This window comes from Hipposideros armiger, unplaced genomic scaffold (genome assembly GCF_001890085.2).
Source record: "Hipposideros armiger isolate ML-2016 unplaced genomic scaffold, ASM189008v1 scaffold_679, whole genome shotgun sequence".
Lineage (NCBI taxonomy): Eukaryota > Metazoa > Chordata > Mammalia > Chiroptera > Hipposideridae > Hipposideros > Hipposideros armiger.
This window is the reverse complement of record NW_017732029.1, coordinates 653204-681085: the sequence shown is the minus strand read 5'-3', so window position 1 is coordinate 681085 and position 27882 is coordinate 653204. Positions and strand designations below refer to the sequence as shown.

Below are 27882 nucleotides of genomic sequence, written 5' to 3'. Positions count from 1 at the left end.
ATCCTCATTACAATGAGAAGCCATTGAAGTATTTTAAGCAAGGGAGTGATGTGGTCAGGGAAGCATTTAAAAGCATGTAAACATCTGTCTACTTTGTGGAGACAGATTCAAGAAAAACAAATGTGAAAGTAGAGAGACAAAGAAATAGACACATGATGGTGGCTTGGTCTGGAGTCATGACAGTGAAAAAGAAGAGTGTCTAGAGATCAAATATTTGTAGGTGGAAATCACATGAATAGGATGCAAGGGTGAAAGAAGCATCGAGAATACTTCCTATTTCAGGTTAGTTTTAGCAACATAACAGATAATTAAGGAATTAGAGAGCAAGAGGGAAGACTATGATTAAACTCGGTTTTATAAGCCCTTTTATCACATTAATAAAAAGTATGCTTCAGAATTATCCAGCACACTGGAATCCATATTTACATTAAATGGCTCTGTGTTTCAGTTGATCATTCCCCATGGGAAGAGCAAAACTCTCAAAGCAGGGGGAAAACGTTGTTGACACAGCAGATTTTTTTCATCTTGTGTAGTGCTGACTCATTTGTCCACTGAGCATTCTGATTCTCAGGACTGGAGGACCGGGCAGAGAATCAGACACCTAGCTTGAGCACTCCTGACTCAGGATTGCTGCAGCGGATGCCTATGAACTGATCAATTGAGAACTAACGGTTGGCTGTCTTCTTGTCTGCCCTTGTGGGTTAAGAAGGTCGAAGTAGGCTTCTGATTTTCATTTGAACCTTGAAATATTCCAGGAAGCAAGCTGCTGAAGAAGAGTATTTAGGTACCTTTACAATACAGGTTCTTAATCCTTTTGAGTTTAGCTAGGGATAATCTTTCTAGAAAAATACATATATGAACATGTATACAAAATGTTCATATTATTTTAGGAAGTGCACAGAGCCACCGAAGTCAAATAATGGACCCAGGAATGGCTAAGACATCTGGGAGTTTACGATAGGTAAGTCAGGCAGATCTGCTAATGTTAAACTTCACAACAAGAGATATGGGAAACAGGGATGTGCCATCCACGCCCCCCAAAAAACCAAACTTTAGTATAATGAGCCAAGCTATCCAATTGGCACACTAATCAAGAACATATCATAAACAATTATATAAAATTGTGAAAAAAGCATGGGTTTGGTACCAGAAGACCTGTGTTCAGCTGGGCCACACGTGGGTCCATTATGCACAAGTCCTGTGATTTCTCTGAGCCAGTGATCTCATTTTAAAGTGAGGTTAGTAACTATTATACCTGCCTGATAACATTTTTGCATGTGAAAATAAATAATTATACATTTCTGCAGAAGCTCTTGTATATGTAGTAATTCAAATTTTACTTAAACCAGTTTTCAAGGCAGCCACTTCACTGACCTTGAACAAATAATATCATCACCATAGGGTCCTGGTTGCTGATGCCAGAAGGTGCCTTTTACATCACAACTGTATGTTTGGGCATTGGGCTGACACAGTCCATATCTATAAATTGTGCATTCACCCTTTTTTTTCCCATTTTACTCTATGTTCCCCATGTTTTGAATTGCATTTCTTTATTTACACAGCAATATTAAACCACATTACCCTTGAACCTGAATACACCTGTGTAGCTCTTCAGCATCACATGTATGTGTCAAATCACATATAAGTGTCAAAGGTGAGCATTAAGTTAGACCCATTATCAAGAGATAGAGACATTTTCACTTACCTCTGTCACTGTCATAGAGGTATGCAAACTTGTCCCATTGATAGTATTCGATCAAACTAAGAAGTGCTCCTTTGAGGTCAGGTCTCATCTGAATGACAAACGGATGTGTGCCATCTGTTGGAAAGCTGGGAGTGATGAAGGAGACGTGGAGTGTTCCACAAAATGATGTGATGGTATTTACAGACTTCTTGTCGTAAAATCCAAAAATGGCATAGACTCCTCTTGAAAACTGGGAGCAAACTAGAAGAATAGGGAGAACAGAAAACAGAAATCATTGAAGTTGGCACAGTCACATGGATTTGCCTGAAACTTAATGTCTTTTTATGTAAAATACACAATAATCAACAAATCAAAAGAAATACAAAGTTTATATCAATGATCCATCAAATGTATGAGAACTTATTTACTTAGCACTCAATTTGAGGAATTCAAATGTAAAAACTGTAAAAAGCATTAAAATAGTAATGCTAGGTATAAAAATATCTACATTATTGTTTAATAAGCTATGTAACTATAAACATATTTTCAGACAGTCCCATTAAAAAAATAGTGCAAGTAAAAATCATTAGTTATAAGAGCAAACTGCACTTACCTGGGATTTATACACATTCTTTTAAAAGGCTTTATTGTATTAGTGATGCTTTTATACTAGAAGGTCAGTGTGCTTATGAAGAGTTCTACTGGTGACCAAAACATCTTTCAGAGAAGATGGATGCAAGACTCACATCCCACATAAAGAGACATATCACTGGGCAGAGGCCTCTCTCACATTGGGTCACTCAGTCAAGTAGTAATTCAATGAAGTTCAGTACTCCTAATTCTAATCTTTCCCATGGACTTAAATTATCCCATATGTTCTACTCCATATACAACAAAGAATATGGAGTTGATAATAATCAACGTATTTTGGCTTAGGACCATCACCCATTGAAAAATAACAAATGATTTGAAAGTCCCTGTTGTCCCCATAATCCCGTATCCTCTAACAATATTTGTAGTTCAGTGAGTGGCATATGACATTACCTTCTCTCGCCCCCTTCCGCACAGTCAGACCATCACTAGTATTGCTCATTCTAATACCTAAATATACTCAAATGTGATCCACTTATTTCTAGCTCCAGTCTAACCATCCTTCTTCACTACAGCCTATACTTACATTGTGCTTGCCTTGTGCCTACCATGTTCCCTGGTACACCAACACTAATTTCTGATGAAGCCCTTGAGGTTGAACTATTATTACTGCCCAATTACTGATAAGAAAATTGACACATAGGGAGATTAAGTGATTACCCAAGGTCACACAGCTATAAGTGAGAGATGGTGTGCTCAAACCTAAGCAATGAGGATTTGGAGTCCATGTTCTTAACTAATGGATAATACTGCTCTTCTTACTTGGGTTATTGAAATACTGACCCAACTTTCCTCCTTTATCTGGTTAGGCCCCTCCCATTCTATTTCTCACCATACAGTCAGAATAATCTGATTATATTTCTCTGAGAATTAAAGGGTATTTTCTCCAAGGCTGGTCTCTTGTAATGTGCTACAGAAACTACCCATGCTACAGGCCTTAAGACCACCAATTTAGGTCAACCTCATGGCTTTGTGTGAATGAGTAGCTGATATATTTTTTAATATCAAGGACCATTTTCAACCCAGGAATGGAAATCTGCTCTCCGGGAACATAATCTAAAAACCCAGAACATAATATCAAGCATCATTTTAAATTAATCAACCCCACATAAAGGACAAGACCAATACTATCTTACTTTATTTTATTTCCTTCACAAATATAGGTGGTCTGTAGAAAAATAGGTTTCATGAGTAATAGCACTGCTAAAATACATACAGATTCTAATAACCAACTCCAGGCAATCAATAAGTAACAGACAATTGTTTTTAGTGACTATTGTATGACAAGAAATTAAAAGAAAGCAAGATTGGCTATTTTTTTTGAGTGGTTCTTATTTATCAAATATTTCCATTTTCCTTTAAATATTTACTAATCTTCAACTTACTTGTCTTTCTAATATGCATTTGCTGGGATTTCTAGGTTATGTCTGTGTAATATATCAATTGATGTCTTCTCCTTTATTACTAATATTCTGTAGAACAATCTAATATATCTCAGAAGACAACTGAATATATTTCCTTACATTTATTTCATACTTTAACATGAAGATGAGATCTCTGCCTTTTATTCATGTTTATATTTTTGTCTTTTCCTAAGTACGGAAGTTGAAACTAACCTTTTAGGTATTTGAATATGTTCATTTTTCACATACATGAAAAAGTCCTTTCATTGTTAAAACCCTTCTAAGCAAATTCTGTGATGATTTCTTATTTTATACCTGGATCTATGGATACTGACATGTATATCTTAAATTTTATGGTTTTCAGAAATTGATGACTCCATATGACGTATAAAAGGGGGAAATTGCTATAAAATTCTCTTTGGGTCTATTTCAGTTCATTTTCTTCAGTGTCGGTATGTCATCTAAATAGTATAGCTTCTGTGATAGGAACAGCAGCCACAGCATCTGCACAAGGCTTGATGAAGGATGTCACTGAATGCATAGACGATCTTCGTAAGGAGCCATAGCTTTCATTTTCCATTTGTTTTAGACTCTGGAGTGAGTTGTCATGGGGCCTCTTTGTTTTCATGGCCATCTGGAAACACTTGATTTTGGCCCAACAGCAGACACAGCTGTACAAAACTTCGTAAGAAATCACAATTCACCTAACTCAGAAGGCATTTTTTTTTCAGGCAATTGGGCTAATTCTCCAATAAATGTAATTTTATAACAATGGTCTTTCTCTCCTGACTATCTCTGGTCTCTTTCAACCCTCTTCCCTTATCTTTTATCTCATCATGGCACATATTCAATTTTCATTTGTCTATATCCTCTATTTTTCTAGAGATTTCTCTCATAATGTCCCTTTATGATTCATACAATTAATAACCATTTTGTGAAAATTGCTCATGTCGCTCTCTTTATCTTAGGTCAATCACTGTCCCCAACCATAATAAGAATGTCATTGTGATTTACAACCAAGAATCAATCAGAATGTTGACTTAAGCTAAACTATTTTGTTTATGCAGGTTGAGTGACCATCTCAAGATGAAAACCTTAATGTTATACTCCATCCCCAAAATAGCCAAGAGTGTTTTGCATTCTATTGCTAATGTTCTCCCCAATATAACACAGATACATGACACTATATTGACACAACACACAAGGACATTAGTGCACTACTTCAAAATTATTCTTCATTTGATTAGAAATGAAATTATTTGTTTTGATCTCTACCTTATTCCCAGCCATGCCCCCCAAAATGTAAAGCTATTTCCCTAACTTATATCCATCCTGAAAGAAAGAAAATTTACTACCACTGAGAATATCCAAATAATGTGTCAAGAGCTCTGGATATAATTCCAAAGACACCTTTCTAAAATGAGTTAGACAACACTGGAACCCTTTATATAGTCATTCTTTCCCTACATCATCTTTGAAAGCAGAGGAAGGAGCAGAAAAGCTCTCAGTTTGACCTTTAGCTCCCTGATCCATATAATGACCCTATGAGATGCTTACAAATTTCTGAAGGATTATGCTGATTACTATTATAATTACCGTTATATCTTAAGGCTCAAAACTGATTGCAAGGTGATAAAGATACTCTCCCTGAGTTCTACTTTAATAGCAACTTTGAGAAACGCAGTAAAGAGGAGTCCCTTTTAAAGACACGTTAGGTCAAACAACAGAAATGATCATCTCCTGGGAGTAAGTAACTTGCTGAATATTCCACTTTTTATTATAAGCCCAGATGATATCAGCCAATAACAATGCTGATGGTGCACCCAAGGCACATCTCTCCCTCTTGGGTCATTCCGCTCATTGGTGCTGCTCACCGGAGCATACTCAGTCCAGTCCAGAGAGCCTTGCATGGTTATTTAGTAGAAAGGCCAAAGAAGAACAGAGCATGGTTTATTTTTGTTTAATGTTTTTTTTATGTTTATAAATTCCCATTCACTCCAATGAAACAGCACAGTCTGCCTCATAAGCAGGAACAGAGGCAGCCCCATTGCAGCTTGTTCAAAGTCTGGTGAAAGCCGCATCATCAAGCGATCCTGATTTCAAAATATGGACACCACAGACAATCTTTCTCCTTTCATCGTTACACTTCTGACATTAACCCCTTGTAAACTTTGACTTGGATTTTACTATTGAAATTTACCTGTCATTTGTCAGCAACAACCTCCTGGTCACTATCCAATGATCTTTTTATCAGATCTAACTTTTCTTGCTTCTCTGAATTTATTAATAAAAAACATGCCCTTTGAATTACTCTCGCTCTCTCTTTTTCTACTGGTACTAGTTTTTCTCTTTTTCAATTCTCTACATTGCTGACAAGTAAAATCATACCATCCTGATACGTTTCCTTTCCCTCTAATCACCTTTCAATTTATGATTATTATTATACATCTTAAACTGAAAAGGCATTCTCCAAGAATTTGTCTTACAATTGTTTGTTCTTCTCTTTTTACATTCTATCTCTGCGTGGTCTCATCCCTTTAATATGGTCAAATTCAACTTTTTATGCATGTTTCCCAAATTTTCATCATCATCTTGTTGCCTCCTCTTATCTATTTATACTGAAGAAATATATATTGTAAATATTCGATGAGACAAGCATGGTGTTAGGTTCAGAAAATGCCACAACAAATGGGATAGACATAGTCAATCCTTAGCTGAAGGTGATAGCTCCAATCTCTTACCCTCCAATGTCACCCATTGGAAAACATCTAATTTCATATCATTCCAAATAATTTCATAAAAACAAGGAGAGGAAACTCTGAAAATCTTATCCTACAAGGTATGTCTTTGTGTTGATTTTCTTTCTTTTTCTCATGGCATCATAACTCTTGCAATCATTGATTGTCTATATTTTTCAGAATAATTAATTCATTACTCTTTCTTGTCCTGTTTGTGCTATCTATAACCCTTTCCAATTTATTTTACTTCATCCTTTCCACATTAACCAAGTATTTTGGGGAACTTACTATGTACTGTTCTAGGTATGAAGGAGATAGCATTAAGAGTGACAGGTGAGGTTCCTATTTATATGAAGCTTGTGTAACATTCTTAAGTACTGCTTGTATCTGCACCTTTGTCTTCTTTCTCCTTCGTTCTGCTACTAAACCCTACCTCCTCTCTCCCCTTCCTTCCGTTCATACTCTTGTATCACCTACAGCACACCACTTAAAAGGCATTCTTCAACGATCTGTCTTCCAATTGTTTTTCTTCTTGTCTTACACTCCGTCCTTGATGTTGTATCCTTTTTCACAAGGTCAAATTCAAATTTTGTGCAAATGTTTCCCAAACCTAATCATCACCTCAGTTGTTTCTCTTTATCTGTTCATTTTCTGAGAAAATATACCATAAATATATTGTATATAATTATGCAGCAAATATACTATATATACATATATATATATATATATTTCAAGTATACACTATAAATATACCACTCATGATTAATTTTTAATCATTTATTTTCATGATTATTTCATATAATTTCCTTGCTAGCACAATTTTTTAATTAAAACATTTAATTCTTTCAAGACCTAGAGTGTGCATTTTCTAGAATAAAAAAGAAAAAAAAATACATAAAATACCACTGTTTTATATTGTCTAAAAACCTATAACTTTATTCTGAACTATTAAATACCACAGAAAAGTTATTACTCTGCATCCAGTAATCTTGGGGTTCTGACCTTAGATATAGCAGTTGTAGAGGCTAAACTTGAGAACTTGAGAAAATTCTGGCTTTACTATTATTTTGTTGGACTTGGTTGTACAAGTTACTTTATGTCACTCTGTCTCAGCTTAGTCATGTGTAAAGGAGGACAATAATACTACCTACCCACTTCACCGTGGGATGGGCAGTATTAGAGAATAAATAAGCTGAAACAGTGCTGGCAACTAATAAGCCCCACAGAAGTCTCTCATGACCTCCCTACTTATATTCCATGTTCTAATCAATCTTGTTGTTAACTATTTATTAACCATGCATCAGGATTTTACACCTTTCTAAAATTCACCAATTCTGTGAGACAAGTGTTCATGTGTCAAAATTGAACCCATCTTTTCAGAATGTGAGAATCATTGCTGATTTCTGCCCTTTCTTTATCCCCAGCATACAAATTGTCACCCAATATAGCCCATTCGGCCTCTATAATCCATACTCTCCAGCTCCACTGACATTGCCTTAATATGCTTCTTAAATATTTATTGACTGGATTGGTGCCACAGCCTCCCAAATAGCCCTCTTTACAATAAATCTCTTTCTTATCATGGCAGATGTAACCCTCCTGATTAAAATCATCAGTGTCTTCCCATTGCTTAGAGAGTAATATACATAACAGTGCTCAGGTGTTAGCTACTCACTGTGGTCTGAGTTCCATGCCTCTCCTATCTGTGATTCTGAACCAATCTGCATGTGTGAGTATTAGCCTGAGTTATGTCTAGCTTTGCCCTCTCTGAGGTAATTGAATGCAGAGAATGAAGTACTGGTTATCTCTAAATGCATAACCTATCACATACTTGGCACACAGGAGATACTTGATAAATGTCAAGTAGTAAAATGCCAATTCTTCCATGAAGGGTGTCCTGCTCACTATCAACTGAATATGGCTTCCCTGGTTACGAACCCCTTAAGCACTCTGCCTTCACCTCGCTCCTGGCCTGAAGTACAATATGTTCCAGTGTGTGTGTGTGTGTGTGTGTGTGTGTGTGTGTGTGTGTGTGTGTGTGGCATGGCTTGTGACCTCCTTGACAGCAGGGGTCAGTGTGAGAAGAGAATACGAACACCTGAATTGGAAGTCCAGCTCTAGCCTTCCCTAGCCATCTGGTAGAAGAGTCACTAAACCTGAGCCTCAGTTTCCTAATCTATCGAATGTCGTGCATGACTATCCTGCCTACCTTAGAGGCAAGCCATAAGTTTAAATTAGAAAATACATAGAAAAGTACTAGGGAAAATATAAATCATTAAATGTGTTAAGGACAACAAATCCAACCATAATCATTTTTGTAGTCTTTCCAATGCCCAATGCAGAATTTCTTCACAAGTATATTATTAAATATTTGTTGAATGAATACGTGATGTAAACCAATTGGATAATAGGATATAAAACAGGTTCTTGTGATACAATTTTGTTTCTGTTGATATTGGAGTCTTTCTGCAGTCGTGTCACAATAGTATTTTCTTCCTTCATTATCATAGCAAAATACCTAGCATTAGTTTAACATGACCTGTGAAATTTAGTCTATCTGTTCTCATAATAGGAGAAAAACAAACAAACCACAATCATTACTATGAGGAGACAGTCTTTGAAATGTTTGTGAAATTGTATTATTTTTAAGCTTTCAAAATGTATTTTATATGTGGATAACTTGTACCAAGAGTGATGAAGTTACTGAGCTAAAACATTACGTAGAGGGAGATGCATTTGGTAACCTAAATGAGAAAGGTGAACTTCTTTGTTTTGGACATATGTCTACTAACACATTTTCTACCTGAAAATGTCCTCAGGTATTCTCACCATCTCTCATGTCTTATTTCTCTAATTCCATGGAATTGTTCAGCCTCACATCTGATCATAACTGATCATAAGCATCATTTATTCCCTTAAAAATGTAATTGTTGTAACCTATGGCATGCATAACATTCGGTTTCCGTGTAAAACCTTGTGAGAATGTTAAAAATGGAACTGTAATTCTTTTATTCTTGGAATATTTAGGTAAATGCAATATGATGTTCTCATGATGAAATTGAGTAAAACTATCTACTTTCCACCAATGGGATTATTTTAAAGTTCATATAGCTACTGAGACACCTTCTTGTCCTATCAATTGACAGGAAGGATTTCCCATTGGGGAGCTGACAGTTCAGCACCTCTCACAAAACTCTCATCTCTTTAAAAGCCTACCCTAGCCTTTTCCCTGTCCACTCCTGTTCCTCAGAGCCGAGCACAGTTCATAACAGAGACACTCAGTGTATAGCTATTAAATGAAACACTAAACGATTCAAAGAAAATGTGAAGAAGAATAAACATTCAGCACCATGACATTCTCTATAAATTGCCTCACTGATGGTTTTGCCTATAGCCCTGCCACAAATCTTTACGATGATAAATTACCTCTCCTTTGCATACATTTTGATACCATTTTTCATACAAATATTAAATGTGATGTGTCATCACTCAGCAGAAGACTATGAAGTTGTAGTAATACATTTTTCTTTCCCTCTAACAAACATTTATCCTTCCTGACCTTCATGTTATGTTTGCTGAGTGAGGTGAAATGTCTTAAGTTTATTGCTGTTGTCCATATTATATGCAGCTTTAAAATATCTCTAACATTTATTCTGGCTTCATTCATCATCTGGGAGAGCCGGCAACAGTAGGATTGGCAGTAATGGGCAATAACTCTCGTGTGAATTTTAATGATGGGTTCTGGACACGTAAATGAAAGAGAATTACCTCCGTTTATACAAGATGCTATTTCACAAAAGATAGTCCCATTCTTCTTCCCTTGGACATGCATTTCTTCCTCATGAATACACAGAGTTCTACCCTCTGCAAACTCTTGCTCAGCTTGAATGCTCTGTGTGAGTTCTGGGCACAGCATTCCCTGATGCGATCTGAATGTTGTGGCTAAAAAGTGCCCAGCTGCATGTCTGGGGGCCTGGTGTCTAATCCTGGTTGTGACACCAGCCAACTGTGCACTTCCGGCAAATGGCAGCTTTCAAATGTCTCAGGGCCCCCAGAGGTCCCATGGAGCTCAAACTTGGGCCCGCGTGGCCAAATAGCAAAGACAGAAATTATATAAAATGCCAGGCAGTGAATATTTATTATTCATCATATTCTTAGTCATGTAAAATTAGTGTGTAAGATATAGTAAACTTTCACAAATTCAAGTCTACCATTCTCTTTGTGTTTTTTTAGTCTTTCTTGCTTTCTTTCTTTCTTCTTTTTATATTCTCATTCCCACTTGTCCTATTTCCTCCTTCAGGTTTTTTTTTGTTGTTTTTTTCCTCCAGTTTTTAATTTTTCTACTTCATCTTTATCTCCACCATCAGGCTGTCAGGGATATCCTTAGCTTCAAGCTACTCTTGATGCCTAAAGAAATGTTTAATCTTTTATCTGACTGTAATTAGGATGAACAAAATTGAAGAACTATGTTTCTACCAAATATGGGTCTGATGATATTTCAGTACAAATAAACATTTTAGCTTTTGTGATAAAAGCTACTTAAAAAAAATAATTGAAACACATAAAATATCTAGATTTTTACTTAAAATACTTTTTAAAGTCACATGTAAAAAAATAAAAAATGACAGAGCTGGATTGCCTTGCTTTTCTGGAAGCTCCCCAGCCAGATCTGCTAACCCTCTTCCTTGTGTTTGGCTCAGTTTCTGAAGCTATCACAGGACTTTCTTGCTTATCTCAGATGTTGGTAAGTGAGAGGGTTGCTACTTATATGCCTCAGCACCTATATGTTAACTCATAGGTATTTATTAAAATAGAAAAACATTGAATATTACAACACACAATTATGTAAATATACTAAGAAATGCACTGGGTCATTAGCATACATCCCTAAATTGCTAAGTAACTAGAGGCATTAACTTGAGCATGAGGGACTCCCTCACACTTGATGCGTGGCTCCTGGTAATGTTTGGTAGTGGAACATCATGGCACTTTGCTCTAAAGTTGTCCAAAGGGCTTGTCTGCTCATTGTCACACCCCCTTCAATAAGAGGAGCAGGGATAAAACTAATGATGTGAAAAGAGTTCCCCCAGGAAAGGATTAGCAACTTACTTTTGGCCCTTGCATTTCTCTTAACATAAATAAAATGTTTATAACTCAAAAATAACAGGAATAAAGTCTAATACAAATTGTAAAAAGCATTTCATTAAAAGGCTATAATTTCCCTTCACTGTTTACTCTTCGGAGAAGCAACCGCTGGTAACAACCATTCGGCATGATAATTTCCCATAGTTTTAGTTAGAGCTGATTTTGTTTGCTTCCATTTTCATTACATTTTTATTAATGAGACCATAGGACAATTGTCCTGTGACTTTCTTTGACATATAACAAAGACATGACCATGCGGGTACAGGTTTAGTTCATTTTTTTTAAACTACTACCTAGTATTCCCTGGTTTGGAATTCCCTGGTTTATCATTTCATTACCATTTACTAACTGAGATATTTAAATTGTCATGAATTTTTGTTACTATAAATAAGACGATAGCAAAGTTGTCAGTACTTTCATCTTTTGCACTTGTGCTACTCTCTCTGCAGGACAGATGATTAAGAGTGGAATTGGTTGGTTGGATGTTGTGTTGGATAAACTGTTAATGATGCTGTCAAATTATCACCAAAATGCAATGTACCAATTCCCATTCCCGTTTGCAGAATAAGATAAATTCTCAGTTTTTGGTGTTCTTTACCAATAGTGGATATTTTTCAACCTTATTAATTTAATGTGAAAATATCATTTCATTGTTGTGTTAGTAATGACAACTTATGGTTTGTACCCTTGGCTTTTTCATTTATTAACTTTCTGAAAACTAATTATACCTAGACAGGTCCTAATATTATCCACATCTTACAGATAAAAAAACTTGAAAACAAGAGATTTTCTAAAATCATGCTAGAAAATAACAGAGTGTGTGTCGAACTCAGGCAGCTTGATTTCAGATATTGTTCTTTTAGCCATTGTACTATACTTCTTACGGGTAAATAGGAAAATATGGATTTCCATCATTATTTGTAAGACAGTACATTTGTTTTTATATTTTCCTCTTTTAATGGTTTATTTCTATACTTTTCATATATTTTTCTATTACCGTTTAAATTTTGATATGTTTAATCCTCAATTTGTAAAGCTCACGTTTTTCTTTCTTTTTCTTTTGTCGTTTACTTTGTTTATAGTGACATTTGTAACCAAATTATCAGTCTTTTCTTGATGACTCCTAAGTTTTGTGTCTTGTGCTATAAGAAATTTCCCTTTCTAAGAATTCCAAAAGATTATTTTATATTTGGTTTCATAATTATCCTTTTTAAAATTCTTCTAATATTAATATTTGGATTTTATACAAAGTAGAAATCTAGCTTTGTCTCCACATAATCCAATTTTCCAAGCCCTTTAATTTATTAATTTCTTCTTGATTTTAAATGTCACTTTTATTATATGCTGAATTTCTATTTGTGCTCGGGTCTATTAAGAAATAACTATTGCTTTCAGTGTCCCTTTTGCAAAGCTTTTCTACCTATTGATTTAGCCTTTTTAGCTTCCAAATTCTGTTTAGGATTGGATTGAAATACAAATTAATTGGCGGACATTAACATTTACAACATTAACTTTCTATCCCATCTCTGTTAGCTCAGAACTGTTTTCTGATTTTCAGTAAAGTTTTACACTTTTAATCATCCCTAGCACACTTCTTATTAATTTATTTCTAGATATTTTGTGGCTTTATTACTACTGTTGCCAGATTTTTTTTTCCTTTATACTTTCTATTTTAGATACTGCTACTACCTAGAAAAGCTACTGCCTTTCAAATGATTTTATATCCAGAGATCTTATTGAATTCTCTTATCATTCCTGTGAGCTTTTGGGTTGAATCTCTTGGATTTGTCTACTTGGAAAAGTCATTATTTTTGTACAAATTTTACTCAACTCAGTTTTGGGCCACTCCCCTTTAAGAAATAATTTCTCCTTAATTTTGTATTTCTATTGTATGTCTTAAATAATAAATTAAAAAAGTATACCATTAACCTGGTTTCCATGCAATAAAAATTAAGTGAGAATTTGAATACCTGATACATTTGATTAATGTCTATATGTAAACTCCTTTATACAGTCTATAATTCTTCTTTCCCAGAATATATTGGCTTTTAAAGAGCCCATATATTATATGAATAATTGTTTCAACTTTCTACTTTACTGTGTGGTCCATAGAGAATGAAAAAAAAAATAGTAGAAAGCATAATGCGACTAACATAATATCAATATTTGGTCATTTTAATATGGTTCTATAATTACTCATACTCTATTCCCAGCATACCATAGATGCAACAAAAGCAAATGAAAAAATAATTAGCCAAGCAATAATTCTCCATTAGTAAGGGACCGAAGATTGAGCAATACTATTCAGAGGGATAAAAGGAAGTAGACAGTATATGAATAGCTGAAAAGGATGTATTTGGGAAAGAAAGCACAAAAGCTCAGTGTAAATTAGTATTGCAATAACTATTTCATTTCAATAAAAGAAAAAGCTGGAGAAAAATAGAAATGAGTAGCTGGTAGCTAATTGCAGAAAAACATTAATATTGTATATATCTTGTGTTTACACTGTAAGTTATTTCAGCTGCATGTGATTACTGAAAATAGGCACATATGTATTCATGTAAAGCCATCATTTCAAGGACATCTAAATGAATGGATGTCTTGTTCTGGGGAAAACATGTAATTCGGTACATAAATCTCGGAGTGCATTGAAGATTTGGCAATTTAAAGACTGTTAAATGCAAATGATGAAAACATAAAGCAAGAGCACAAATATCTACTGGAGTCTAAAGTACTGTTTGGTTGCCTGCCTTTTTTTAAAGCCACAAGATAATGGCCATGTCCCTAATAGATTATGTTGTAAAAACAAACAATCTGAGAAGGACCAGACATCTAAAATAATTTCTCAAAGGAGCAAAAAATGTGTTCTTATTTCAAAAATTTTCAAGAACAGAGTTAAGGGTGACTTCAATCAAAATGACATGGATCATTTACCAGTGGGAACAATACAAAGTAAGTCTGAGCATCAAAGTGAGGAGCTAAGGCACAGCTTCTGAACCATTACGTATAAAGAAGTACTGGCCTCTTCCTGTGCAATTGTCCGTTCTGGAGTCAGATGTTACAAAACAATGATGCAATCAGCCAATGATGAAGTTTTATCAGTGCGGATCTTACTGAGTGTCCAAGACGAGATAAATAATAATGGAGAAAATTATACATGTACGTGTGTAAGAGCAGCTTACTTTCACCCAATATATCTCATGTTCTCAAAGAATTATTAAGCAGCATTGGACCAAATATAATCAGATGCTAGTTTGATAGGAATTGGACAAATTATTTTTGAAATTATATAGATTTTTTTCATAAGGTGAAATTTCCCTTAGAGTAAGTCTGTGTGCTGAATTATGTGCTGTTGTTGTGTCATGGTGTAATCAGAATCACACTTAAATTGAAGAGTAAAAAAATAAAAAATAATAATTAAAGCCTTGTAAGTAGTACAGTGATTTTGATTTCTACATGGCCATCATTCTTTGAATTAATAACTAACAATAAATCATTGTGTGATTATGTGCCCGGAACTCTTCTTAGGGTTCACATATAACAAGTCACTTAACCTTCCCAACAACTGACATACAGAGAGGTGGCTTCCCAGGTCCACACAGCTAGTGGTGGGGCTACAGTTGGAACCCAAATATTTTGGCAGTGACTAGAAAATAACACACAAAAAAGCCTGCAAAACATACTGAAATAGATATAAAAAATGAATTCCAGAGTAGAGATAAATATCCTAAATCAAACAGCTGTTGGGGAAAAATCATTTCTCTAGCCTTTTATGTAAAGTTCTTTTCTAATATATAGTCTTAATGTATGGACCATATAAGCGCACACATGCACACTCACATGCTGCCCTATGAATCCAAATAGGTTGAAAACAACCCAATATAAAATTAAGAATGACATGAACAGACATTTTATCTAAAAAGAAACACAGGGGGCTTATCAAAAAACATTTTAAATGCTCAACCACACTGAAAATCAGGGAAATGTTCATTAAGATCAACTGAGGCTACAGATTGGCAAAAGTGAAAAGTCTGATGGTGCTTGAATTGATATTATATAAAAACAAGAACTCACATACTGATAGTAAATATATAAATTGATACAATAACTTTCAACAACTATTGGGCAAGTTCCTGTAGAGCTAAAGAAGCACATACCAGCAGTAATTCCTTTCTTAGGCACTGGAATGCTGAGAAATGAATGCAAAAAAGACATCATGTAAAATATTCATGGCATCATTCTTTATACGAACAAAACAACCAAATCATCTTTCTACAAGCCACCATGCATTGTGGTATAGCTAGTGGAATAAAACATATCAGTGAAAACAATTATTTTCATTTCATTATTTTCATCGAAAACTATAAGAATAAATCTCAAAATATATTCTTGAGTAAGAGAATAGCAAGTTACAGCAGATGGATAATTTGCTTGTGTAATATTAAAAAATAAACTATATGCTCTTAAGAATAAACATATGAGTCTTATAAATATGAAACCTATAGTAAAGATAAACATTAAATTTCAGATAAAAGCTACTTTGAGAATATTCTATAGAGGAGGGGACTCAGGAATTTCAACCTTACTATTAATGCTTTATTTCTTGAGCTGGGTTCTATCTATAAGGATGTTTGCTATAATATGCTGTATGACTTTTGGTAGGTCTGATATATTTAACAATATTATTTAAATGAATAATGAATGATTTGGAGATCGGGGCATATACAAATTCTGGATTAAGTCACAAAGGATCAGATGAGGAACAGAAAACACATTGTATGAAGTATAAATCCACTAACATCTAAGTAGAAGAAGTTTAATTTCATTTGTGGTGCCCTAATTAGTGCTTTTTTTTTAATTCTCAATAAGGAAACTAGCAAGCTATGTTAAGAAATAAATGCTGACTATAATTATGTGCACTAGCTGGCCCAGTTCTCTTTGCATGCAACATCAAATCCTCGCAAACTCGCTCTTCAGAATTATGCATTATGTTTTGTCAGGTGACTTCCAGGTCACTCCATTTGCAAATGGTTAACAGGGTAAATGTCAAGGCTCTTTTTTTTGTATTAGCGAAATCTAAGGTCCACTTTTCTCTAGAAATCTCTATGTTTTCTCTGCTAAATATAAATTTGCTATATGGATGCCACAGTAGTAAAAACTCTCCAGCATTGCATCGTCCATGAATGGGTATTAATAACAAAAAATGAGGTCATCAATTATTAATTAATGACTCTAAAGTTTAACCTTGGGAAAATGATTTCATATCTATTATCTCTTTGATCTTATAGAATCACAGGGTAATAGAACAAATATTATTATCTCTATTTGGGTGATTTTCTATTTAAATGTTCTGGTAAGAGTGTCTTAATCTACTTCAAAAAGAATACTAATTTTGAGTTACTTTTAAAATTAAAGGTTAAAACTGAAAAATATGAGAGTAAATTAACATATATGTGAAACAAAAGTCACTGAATTAGAAAATAGTAGAATACAGTAAATAATTTAAAGATACTAGAAAGTTTTATTTCCACATACAATCAAACTGGCAAAGATGTAATAGACATATCCCCTGCACAAATAATGCCAATGGTTCAGAGGAATTTTGGACCAAATAAATTATTTTTGATCATTAAGAGTTCAATTAAGCTAAATAGGCATTAAATTGTTGATAATTTCTATGTTATAAATAATTTAATACTTAGATAATAGCACATTGATCATTCCAATTTTCTTTGTGGGTATTTGTTACATTCAGTATGCGCCTAACATTTCAGGCCTCAGATTATTCAGCGAGGAGATTTGCCTCTGCTGCTGCAAATACAGAACACCATTTCTTCTCTCAGCCAGGATGTCTTGCTTGTCTGCTAAGTCTAACGAGCCCAAACATTATGTTGCCATCATCACTATATTGTGCTGAAACAAAATTACATCAATACAGCATTCTCTTTGAGTGGCTTTTACAATAACTTGGAAGAGATTCTGGGACCTTAGGAGAGCTTTAATATAGGAGGTCTAGATTGTAGGTATTTCAATGGTTTAAACACCCACTGCTCCATGAAAAAAAAAAGGCTAAATATTTTTAAAACACTGGTTTTTCTAAACTATTTCTCTAATCTATATTTCAGGTTGTAAAAAGGAGTGCCTTAAATGTGTACAAGCACATTTTATTAAGTGAATAAAGTCATTGACCCAGTCTGTTTCAATATCTTTGTGAAATCAATGCATTCTCTTTTGCGTCTCAGCTCATACATATTTTCTGTGCCCAGGACAATGATAGTGTTGATAAATGTTGCATAGAAAAAAGTGAGTGTTGTTCTGACACAGGCATGTGCGAGAATGTTAGTTGTGATACCTTATTGGGGATTTTTATTTTTGAAAATTAAGTAAAGTGTTTCAGTAATATATTTCAGTATATTACTGAATTTAGTATTTCAGTGATACATTTTCTGTCTGAAGCAGGGTCTACCCCAAAAGCAAAATTACTGATGCTAAAGTGGCTCAGAATAAAGCCGCATCTTTCTCATCCTCCAGGATCCAAGGCACAAACCCTGGATACTTATTTTGTGTTCCTCTGTTTCGTTTCTATTCATCTCAACTCCATATCATCCTTACATCAACTTCCATCAGGCCTTGAAAATCCAGGCCAATAGCTCTTCATTGCCTTCATTCTTAATCTTTCCCTAAATTCTATGCCAAGTCCTTACAATTCCTCAAAACTGTCTTACCTGTAGATGTTCTTTTTCTAGAATCTTCCTTTCAAATGACCTACATGTTAGTACTTAATAGAAATAGATGCCCACTGATATAGGAAGTATGATGAATTGTTATACTTGCGCCCCACAGTAAATCACGTCTCCCAGCATCCACATTCTTTACTAGTTGCCTTCCACACTGAGGATTCGGCCAGCTGATTAGCTAATCTAACCATGATGACATCAGCAAACGTGATGTAAGCAGAGGTTTGATAAGTTTTTACATTCAGGCTTGCATTCTAGACCACTGCCCTGACTTTGAGAAGTCCACGGTTGCCTCCTTGAAGTTGGAAGACCATATAGGAAGAGAGGCTCAGGCATTTCAGCCATCCTAGTAGAGTCAGTACTGAGTCCCTCTCTAGCTGAATGTACTCACAGGGATAAACCCAAGCAAGACTAGCCGAGAGAACCTCCCAGCCAGTCCACAGAATTACAGGTGGAATAATGGTTGTCCTTTTTGAGCTAAGTTTTGGGGTAATTAAGTAGCCGTTGAAACAGAAATAGGCATCTCAGAGTAGGGAGCTATATCAGAAGCCTAGAAAATATGGCATTGGTTTGGGAACTGGGTAATTGGAAGAAACGAGAAAATCAGCAAGAGACTGTTAGTGACGATTGGAGAAATAATCAGTAGTTAACAGAGCCCCCAAAACCAGAAGAAAACTGCTATTGGACACAAAAGATAGACATCCATGTGTTCTGTAGGTGAAAGCATTGGCAAAACTATGAGCTGACACAAACTGGAAGTTATGAAAATGTGCCACATAAACTTGTAAGTAGGGCTGAGAACATTTCGGGACAAAATGTAGAAAGTGTCAGTTTGTATCTTTTAGTTGCCTGTGAGGACAGAGATCAACTGAAGAGAGACCTGCTCAATTTGCAAGTGGAATTTAGAGGGAACATAGAAAGACCAGGACATGATGGATTTCCAAATGTAAAACTCTGGCTTGACGAAAGGAGTAACTAATCTGGTGCTCAATAAGTTGTGTTTGATGTCTGAATTTATTATTTAGCACTATTTGATACTAATCAACCATTTATCCTCCCTGATCCTCTCAGATTCCTTATTTGTAAATAGCATTGGCTACATCACAAAGGTGTTATGAAACCTAAGTACATAAAATAACGAAAAGCTATTTTAAAAAAGTTCGTAGACGATTATGTTATGAAAGTGATTTTTTCTTAATCTACATTGCTTAGTTTTCAGACAACAAAATTAAGGCCCCCCAAAAGCATCTCTTCTAGTATTATTTGCAATGACAGAGCATAGCAACCTGCTAGTATTAACCAATAATATTATAAATATTATAAATAGTCTATGTTCCTATAGTCTAATATATTTAGGTTTCAGGAAGATAAATCAAATCTCTCTTTTTCTGAGCTGATAGTTTGCTTAGTGTTTGAAAATAAAAATATCTCATGGAAATGAACAATTCATTTTTACTTGACTTTTTTTTTTTTAAAGCTGAGCCATCCTGCCACCTGTTGGCAGCTCAGCAGCAGCTCAGCTCAGGCCGGGAATCAAACTGGTGACCCTGTTGCTCAGAGCTTGCACTCTTGAGCAAACTGTTAACTAACTGAGCCACTCGACCAGCCCGACAATTCATTCTTGAAGTGTATAGTCCAAAAGGAAAACATACTGTGGTTCTCATAATGTACAATGTTCTCTCAGCCCACCAGTGGAATCACCAATCCTTCTGAATCCCCATGCATCCAACTCCCTGTCTTCACTACAGACTAGCTCCTATTCATTCTCCAAGACTAACCTTCATGTCTCACCTCCATTCTGAACTCTTTCCTGACTCCCAATGACCCTGACTTTTTGTTACCCTTTAAGGAGACGCATAAGGTATCATAGTCTAATAAGCAGCTCACTTGTTTGCCTTTCCAGCCAGATTATGAGTTGAAATCAAGGAGTATATGTTTCACTTTTTCATCTCCAATTCCTGGCACAGGAAATGGCCTTAGAACATGGGGTCAGAAAGGGTTTAAGAATCTTCAATTGGTGAATAAAATAATGAACAAATAAATACTCTTGAGGGCATCTTAATAATCAAGGAAAATATGACTTAATCTCTGACACATTTTAAATCTTCAAAACTTTCTAACACAAATCCGAGCACCTCGAGCTCCATGCAAAAGAGAAACCTGACAGCACAGCTGTGGGGGCTGCCAGGTGGTGGGTTCTCTGTGTAAGCCAATGCCTTGCAGCTAATGGCCTGTTGCCTTTTGGAGCACCAAACCTTCCAGGTGTCTCTAAAGTACTCATTACATAGAACACGGGCCAAGTTTCTGAAAAGGCACAGGCAAAGGAAGGATAGAAGCACTTGAAATAGTTTACATCCAAATAAGTAGGAACATTTCTTCATGGGGACAAAAGAACAATCTATGTGAAATCATCATCAATATCACCATCATCATCATCACCATCATCACCAGCATCAACATAAATTCAATCTAAGCCTCCTCAGCTGGGTGGGGTTCTGGCCCTCATTCAGAAAACCTAGTATCACATTTAAATTTGAAAGATACACAAATTAAAAGGACACTATTTAAATTAATCATGTAAAGACTTTCTACTTTTAAGGGGAACTTGATTGAAATCACTTTAAATAGAGCTCTTATGAAGCCACCTTTAATGGGGAAAAGTCAGATATTAATATAAAACAGTTATGATTACAAAAGATAGAAAAATATGAATTCATTTATAAAAATTGATGGATTCAACCTAAGATTATTTTCAAGATCCTTTTATATTAGCATAAAGGAAAGCTCAGAAGTATGTCATGCAATATCTATCTTAGTAGAAAAGATACCTATACCATATAAAGGTTGTAGATCTAAAAATAATTTTTAAATATAAAATTTTTAAATACAAATTATAAATAAATATTGTAAAATATATTATTATAAAATATTTTGAATATACAGTAAAACCTTGGATTGCGAGTAACATGGTTTTTGAGTGTTCCATGAGACGAGCAAACATTTCTAATACATTTTAACTTGGTAAACGAGAGATGTTTTGCAATACGAGTAGTTTGTCTCCAGAATGAATTATGCTCGCAAACCAAGGTGTTACTGTATTTAAATTTATATTTTAAAATCGTTAAGGAATCTATAACTGTTTTTCAAGAAAATGAAATGTCAAATAATTCTTGATTTGATATCTAAAGGATACAATACTTTTTAAATGTGGAAACACATAGACTTGTATAAATCTGCTGCTAAGAAAAAAAAAAGAAATGAAAATCAATTGGAACTTAGTTCCATGTCTCTGAAGAAGCTGTAACAGCGATCATGAGCAGTTCAGGCTAGTCAGGAATCCAGGATTGTACTATGGCTTCAGCTCTTCATTGACTATGAGACGTTGGCCAAGTTATTTAAAATGTTCAGAGCATAAGTTTACTAATTTATAAAATGAACGTTTTACTAGATAATTTCTTAGTTTTTTCGAAGTCTGACACTCAGACTAAATGACTGTGTTAGAACCATTTTTGAAGGCAAGAACAGAAGACTCTAATGAATAGCTAGTGTCACTTCTGTCTACCTGGAACATACTTAGGCCCTACAGCTGCCTTTGAACATCACCCTTCTCTTTCTTCCAAGTGAGGGAACCTAATTTTGGCCTGTCTTTCTTGATGTTAACACTGCTTCTCTCTGTCTTCCACACTTTCACTTTCATCCCCTTTGCCATGTGGCATCAGATGGAATGAGAATATTGATTTAAGAAGGAGTGAGGCGAGAAAAGAATCATCTTAATTGAACCATCCATCCCTTTCACTTTCATCACTAAATTACAATCTACATTATGTATGTGTATTATGTGCCTATATTTCTGTTTGTGTGTATATACATGAATATATATATATATACACACATGAGGTTGAACAATTATGTTCATGAACTCCCCCTAGAAAAAGCGCTACATCCCTCATTGCTGAATATCACTAATGTCACCTTCTAAGTGCTCCCCTTGTGAAGGTAGGCACCGATGCCAGCACCTAGTCCACCCTTCAAAGCAATTTTGGAACTCTTTCTGGAATGGCCATCAGAGCTGTCGTCGTATTACCCTTGATGTCCTGTAGGTCATCAAAATCTCTTCCTTTCAATATTTCCTGTATCTTCAGGTAAAGAAAGAAGTCATTGGGGGCCAGATCAGATGAGTAGGGAGGCTGTTCTAATACAGTCATTTGTTTACTGGCTAAAAACTCCCTCACATACAGTGCTGTGTGAGCTGGTACATTGTCGTGATGCAAGAGCCATGAATTGTTGGCGAAAAGTTCAAGCCATCTAACTTTTTCATGCAGCCTTTCCAGCACTTCCAAATAGTAAACTTTGTTAACTGTTTGTCCAGTTGATACAAGTTCATAATGAATAATTCTTCTGATATCAGAAAAGGTTAGCAACATCGTTGCAACAAGTTCACAAACTTAATTGTTATACCTTGTGTGTGTGTGTGTGTGTGTGTGTGTATAGTATATGTGATTATATTATAAGGATAAAGGAAGTTGTTCAGTTATTAAAAGAAAGAGTTGTATTAGTCTAGACTAGTGACTTTGGGACAATTATTTGAAAAGATAACATAACCTCTCCACTTCTTGTATGTAGTGTAAGAACATATAGAAGTGTCTTTTTATAGTCTAGGTATGGAGGTAGTCTTCATAGCATATATCCAAAGAACATGAGCCATAGAAAAAATTAATGGATTTGATTACACAAAACTCACAAAATGTCTGTGTTACTCATTTCAAAAATTAAAAAAAAACACATTGGGAAAATGTTTCTAATATATACAAGTAACGAATGGTTAGCATCTATAGTGTCTAATGTCTGTAAAGTGCTCCTACAAATTAATAAGAAAAAGGCAAACAAATACAAAAATTGTTAAAGCTTAGGAACTACAATAATAGGAAGATATACACATATTCATCAAATATGAAGAATTTGCCAAATTGACCATATTATAAAGGTTGGAACTACCCAGAGCTGAGAGTGTATGAAACGAGTTCCATGCCCAGCAGGAGGGGTTTTAACTTGTTCAAATGTGTGTATATCTAACCGAGCAATTCCACGTATAGCAGTTTATCCTAGGGATAGTCATATAGATCCTCAAAGATATATGTAGAGGATGTTCATTGTTTTCAATGAGGAAAATTTGGAAACAGTCAAAACAATCACCAAACATGAATTAAATAAATGATGGCAAATCAACTTGACAGATTTCTGTACAGCCATGAACATATATGTAGTTTTATAGTCAATCAGATAGAAATATGTCATCATATGTGAAGCATAAAAATACTGTTATTCAGTTTATTAAAATACATTGTGTGTAATGCATATCTATATGCCTCAGTAAAATGTCTCCTGCAGATATACACCAAGCTAAGGAGAGTTGCTTTACATCAGCAATGCAGTTATGAGAGATTTTCACTTTTTTTCTTCTGTTTATCTCTTTTCCTTTATTTTCCATTTAAAAAAAATTACAATCAGCAAATATGAGTGGTAAATGAAACTACATTGCAATCGTATCATCACCAAACACATTACATGAATAGAGTAGGCTTATTAAATATTAACTTAATTTTCCTGGTGAAATTAAATGAACGCAATTAGCTCACAAGATGGATTCAACTTAAATCATTGATTTGAGATATAAATGAATTCCTAAATTATAGCCACGCCAGACCTTTGAGTTTTAAGGAGTAAACCTGTAATCTTTTCTCTCCTTTTACGTGAATAATTACTTATAAAGAGCTGGCCACTGCAATCTAGGTGACACTTCCAAATACTCTCTGTACTATGTAATGAATGAATTTATAACTGAAACTTGGTGGAAATTACAAAAAAAAATTTCTTCCATCATGGCTTGATATCTAGAAAATATAAAGGATGAGCTCTAAGATGAGTAGAAAGGAAAATAATTTTGCAACCAGGAGATGTACATTTGAATTTGCTCTGTAAATTGCTTCATTTCTCTGATGCTTAATGCTATCATCAGCGATAAAATAGGATGTAAATAACAGGTCATTGTGAGCCTTAAGTGAGATATTTTTGTAAATGCATCATTGTTGTAGTAGAGTTTTTTAAATTAAAAACCTTTTATTTTGGTTTTAGTAGGAGCCATTGACACACTAATCCTAGTTTAAAGAAATCTTCTACCTCATGAAACAAATCATATCCCTGACTATAATGACTACATCTAGAAAGCATATGCTCCTAAATTACATTGATAGGTAGTTTTATTCAATTGGAAGAAAACTGTAAAAGAATTCAAGGAAAACAAAAGAAGGAATTATCAGAGACTAGTGACTACAGCAAGACAAGTCAAAACAAAAGTTACACTGTGGTTTAGTTCCTTACACAGAAGTGTGGCAGTTTCTGTGAAGGAGGCAGCGCGTGTGTGCGCACGCACACACACACACACACACACACATATGCATATATACACATATATGCGTATACATGTATTGGCATGTCGTCAAACAGAATCTTACAATGTATTCAATATTAATATACTTTTAATAGAGTATGTAAATAAAAGATTAGAATATTGAGTGTTGATATGAAATAATGAATTTGAAAACTGAAGGTTATAGGATAAAGCAGTGTGTGAATTACCAGAGGAGCTACAACTCCAGGAAAGGGAAGCATGGGACAATCTGGAATACAGACAATGAGGAGGAGGAGGAAATTAAGCAGGGTCTGGGACAGCAATTTTCATTTAGTTCAGGGGCAGATCTTGGAGGGCATGGTGTGGATTTCAGAAATAAAAGGAAATATCAGCGACTCATTCACGTATGAAGTATTTTCTGATATCTTTGATGAATTAGAGAAAAGGGCTTGATATAACATCCTTGATAATATATGTTACCTTCAGAATTGTTAAACATTTTTGCCTTATGAATAAATGAATGAATAAAAGTATAAACCTATCACCCAGGCAGGTAATTAGCATTTAAAGAAACACATTTTTTTTTCTTCTTCTGCATTCTTTGTTATCATATGACTAGTTCTTATAAAGCTTGTATGGGTGAACTAAATTTATTTAGCATCTACTATGACCTTCTTTCTTCCTTATAGAAGGACTGACAGAGGTATTGCGACCTGCATTTTATGAATGACAAGATTGAGGCACAGAGAGGTTCTTTTCCTGATGCCACATGCTCTGGAAAAGCTGAGATTGAATCCATCACTCTCTCATTCCAGAACCAATGATCTTTTTACTGTGCTAGGCTGCTTTCAAATATATCTCGTGTTTTCTTCTTTCTAAAGTTCAACTGTTCTCTGAGGTTGTTATTTTGTTCATTGAATTCATTTCGCTCTTTCACACCACTCAAGGAAGATTTTATCTTCACTGCTTTGGAGTCTGAAAGAGTGAATGTGTCTTAAAAATGTGTCGACCTGCTTACAAAGATCAATGAGCCCTTGATGACTTTCCCTACATAGTATTTATGGTAGATGCTTGAATTGTTGCCTCCACTGCAATGCAAGAACTAACAATGTGAAAAAGAAATGCATTTGTGAAAATCTACAGGATTCATTTCAGAAGTGTCATTCATCATACAGAGTGCCTCAGTTTTACTTGTGATACCAGAATATAATTTTCTTTTGGCATTAGTCTTTTCATCTGAAAACAAAAATATGAAGATGATTATTTGATTAAAAGAATAATTATGGGGACAAACTAAATTTTCTACTTCAAATAGTTTTATCCAATACAACTGAAGAGTAAGAAAGCCAATTGATATGGCATCTTGCTAACTGAACCTCAATATTATTGATTCTTGAAAAGCTGTCCAGGTCCCAATGGTTATGAAGCATAAAGAAACAGTATGAAATTTTAGAAGATAAAGAAATGAAGGGGAAGAAAAAACACTTTTAGACTACTTTCATGAGGATTTACAAATTACTGATCATTAAATTTTGAGGTTGGGGACCTCTTGGTCACTTTAGTGAAGCTCTCCCTGACAAGTCATTTTACCCCTTTGCATGTCACTGTCCTTACTATGACAAATTGAATTGGTCTAGATGACCAATGGCTCTGTCATTCTGAGATATGTTATTTCGCAGGCCTTTGATTTTCCTAGATGATATGAATCTTATGTTCCATTCATCGTATATCTTCCAGGAGGAACGAAACATTACAATAATTTAAAAGAAGATCATCATCATATGATTTTGTTTTCTGGTCTTTTTATCTTCATTTTACATGATCTCCCTGTCCATTTTGTTTGGATGTGTTCCCGGCTATCCCTTTTTGGGAGAGAACCAAATGTAGATAGCTCCTCTAAATCTTTTGTTACTCCACACTTGTATTTCCAATTGTCACTTAAACTTGATTAGAACTGAACACATTTACAAAGGATCCCTTATTATAACTCATGCCAGACAACACCATTAAAACTGTATTTCTTTCATGTTACTTAACAGCATTAGGATTGTCTTTGATTACAATTGTTTTTTATGTCTTCTTCTTGCTCACAAACACCCCCTCTCTTACTAATTTAAACTCTTTCACAATTCTGTCAGTTCTATTTCCAGATTGGAAGATTTCTCCTCATTCCCATTCTTACTGTTGTGGTCACAAGCCTATATTATACTTTGGTTAAAACAGAGTTCATTGTTTTTGTGTCCAGACCTTCTTCCTTAAAATTCACTTTACATACTTTATTTCATTAATGTACATATTTGATCCTGTTCTGCTCCTTTCAAAAGTGATTTGTGGTTTTCCATTGCAGAGAAGCCAATACAACCATCTTCTCAGTCAAGGCATTTCAGGGTCTTCACATTCAGGCCTCATCTTTCCATTCCAACTACCTCTGCTAGACATCCTTCCTACACTTTGGTCATATCAGACAACCCAGCATTTTGGCATTCATACTATTAATTACAATATGGCTTTCTGTGAAAAAAGATCCCATATAACTGTGACTTAACCAACGTAAATGTTTAATTCTCTGTCACATAACAACCTAGATGTAGATGGACGAGGGCTGGTGTGACGGAGCCACTCCCTGTGGTCATTTAGGAACTCAGCTTCTACTGCCTGAAGCTTTCTGCCCTGTCCGGCATGGTCAGCGGTGACTCAGCACCATGTCCCCGTTTTTAGCAGCATGAGAGAGGAAGTGAAGAAGAAGAACACACCCTTGCATCTAAAACATACCTGGAATTTGCAAGTATCATTTCCTTTCATGTGTCATTGACCAGAACTTAGTAACATTTAGTAACCTGACCATGCTATTATAGTTGCATAGAAGGCTAAAATTTTAATCTTTGTACCAATCAAATATATGCATCAATTTGCAATTACTATAGAAGAAAAAAAAAAACAGCTAATGAGGGATAGCCAGGAGTTTTTCTCACGTTCCCTACGTTGATGGTGGTCGTGGTGCTCTTTGCCTCTTCTTCCTCCTCTTGTCCCTTCCCATCTTCTTCTCTTTCTCCTCTCTTCTCTTCTTACTCCTTTCTCCCCTCCAGTTTCTTCTCTTCTCAGCTCTGTAGCATTT

The 27882-nt window shown here is 35.0% G+C and overlaps 1 protein-coding gene across 7 annotated transcripts in view; it reads right to left on the bottom strand.

Moving 5' to 3' along the window:
- GRIA2 (glutamate ionotropic receptor AMPA type subunit 2) overlaps positions 1-27882 on the bottom strand; it is a 127721-nt gene that overhangs the window by 58963 nt on the left and 40876 nt on the right. For all 7 annotated transcript variants that reach the window (XM_019626472.1, XM_019626471.1, XM_019626475.1 and 4 more), the window contains exon 3: positions 1706-1945. In XM_019626472.1, the coding sequence (XP_019482017.1) occupies positions 1706-1945 (240 nt within the window). The remainder of the gene's footprint in view (positions 1-1705; positions 1946-27882) is intronic.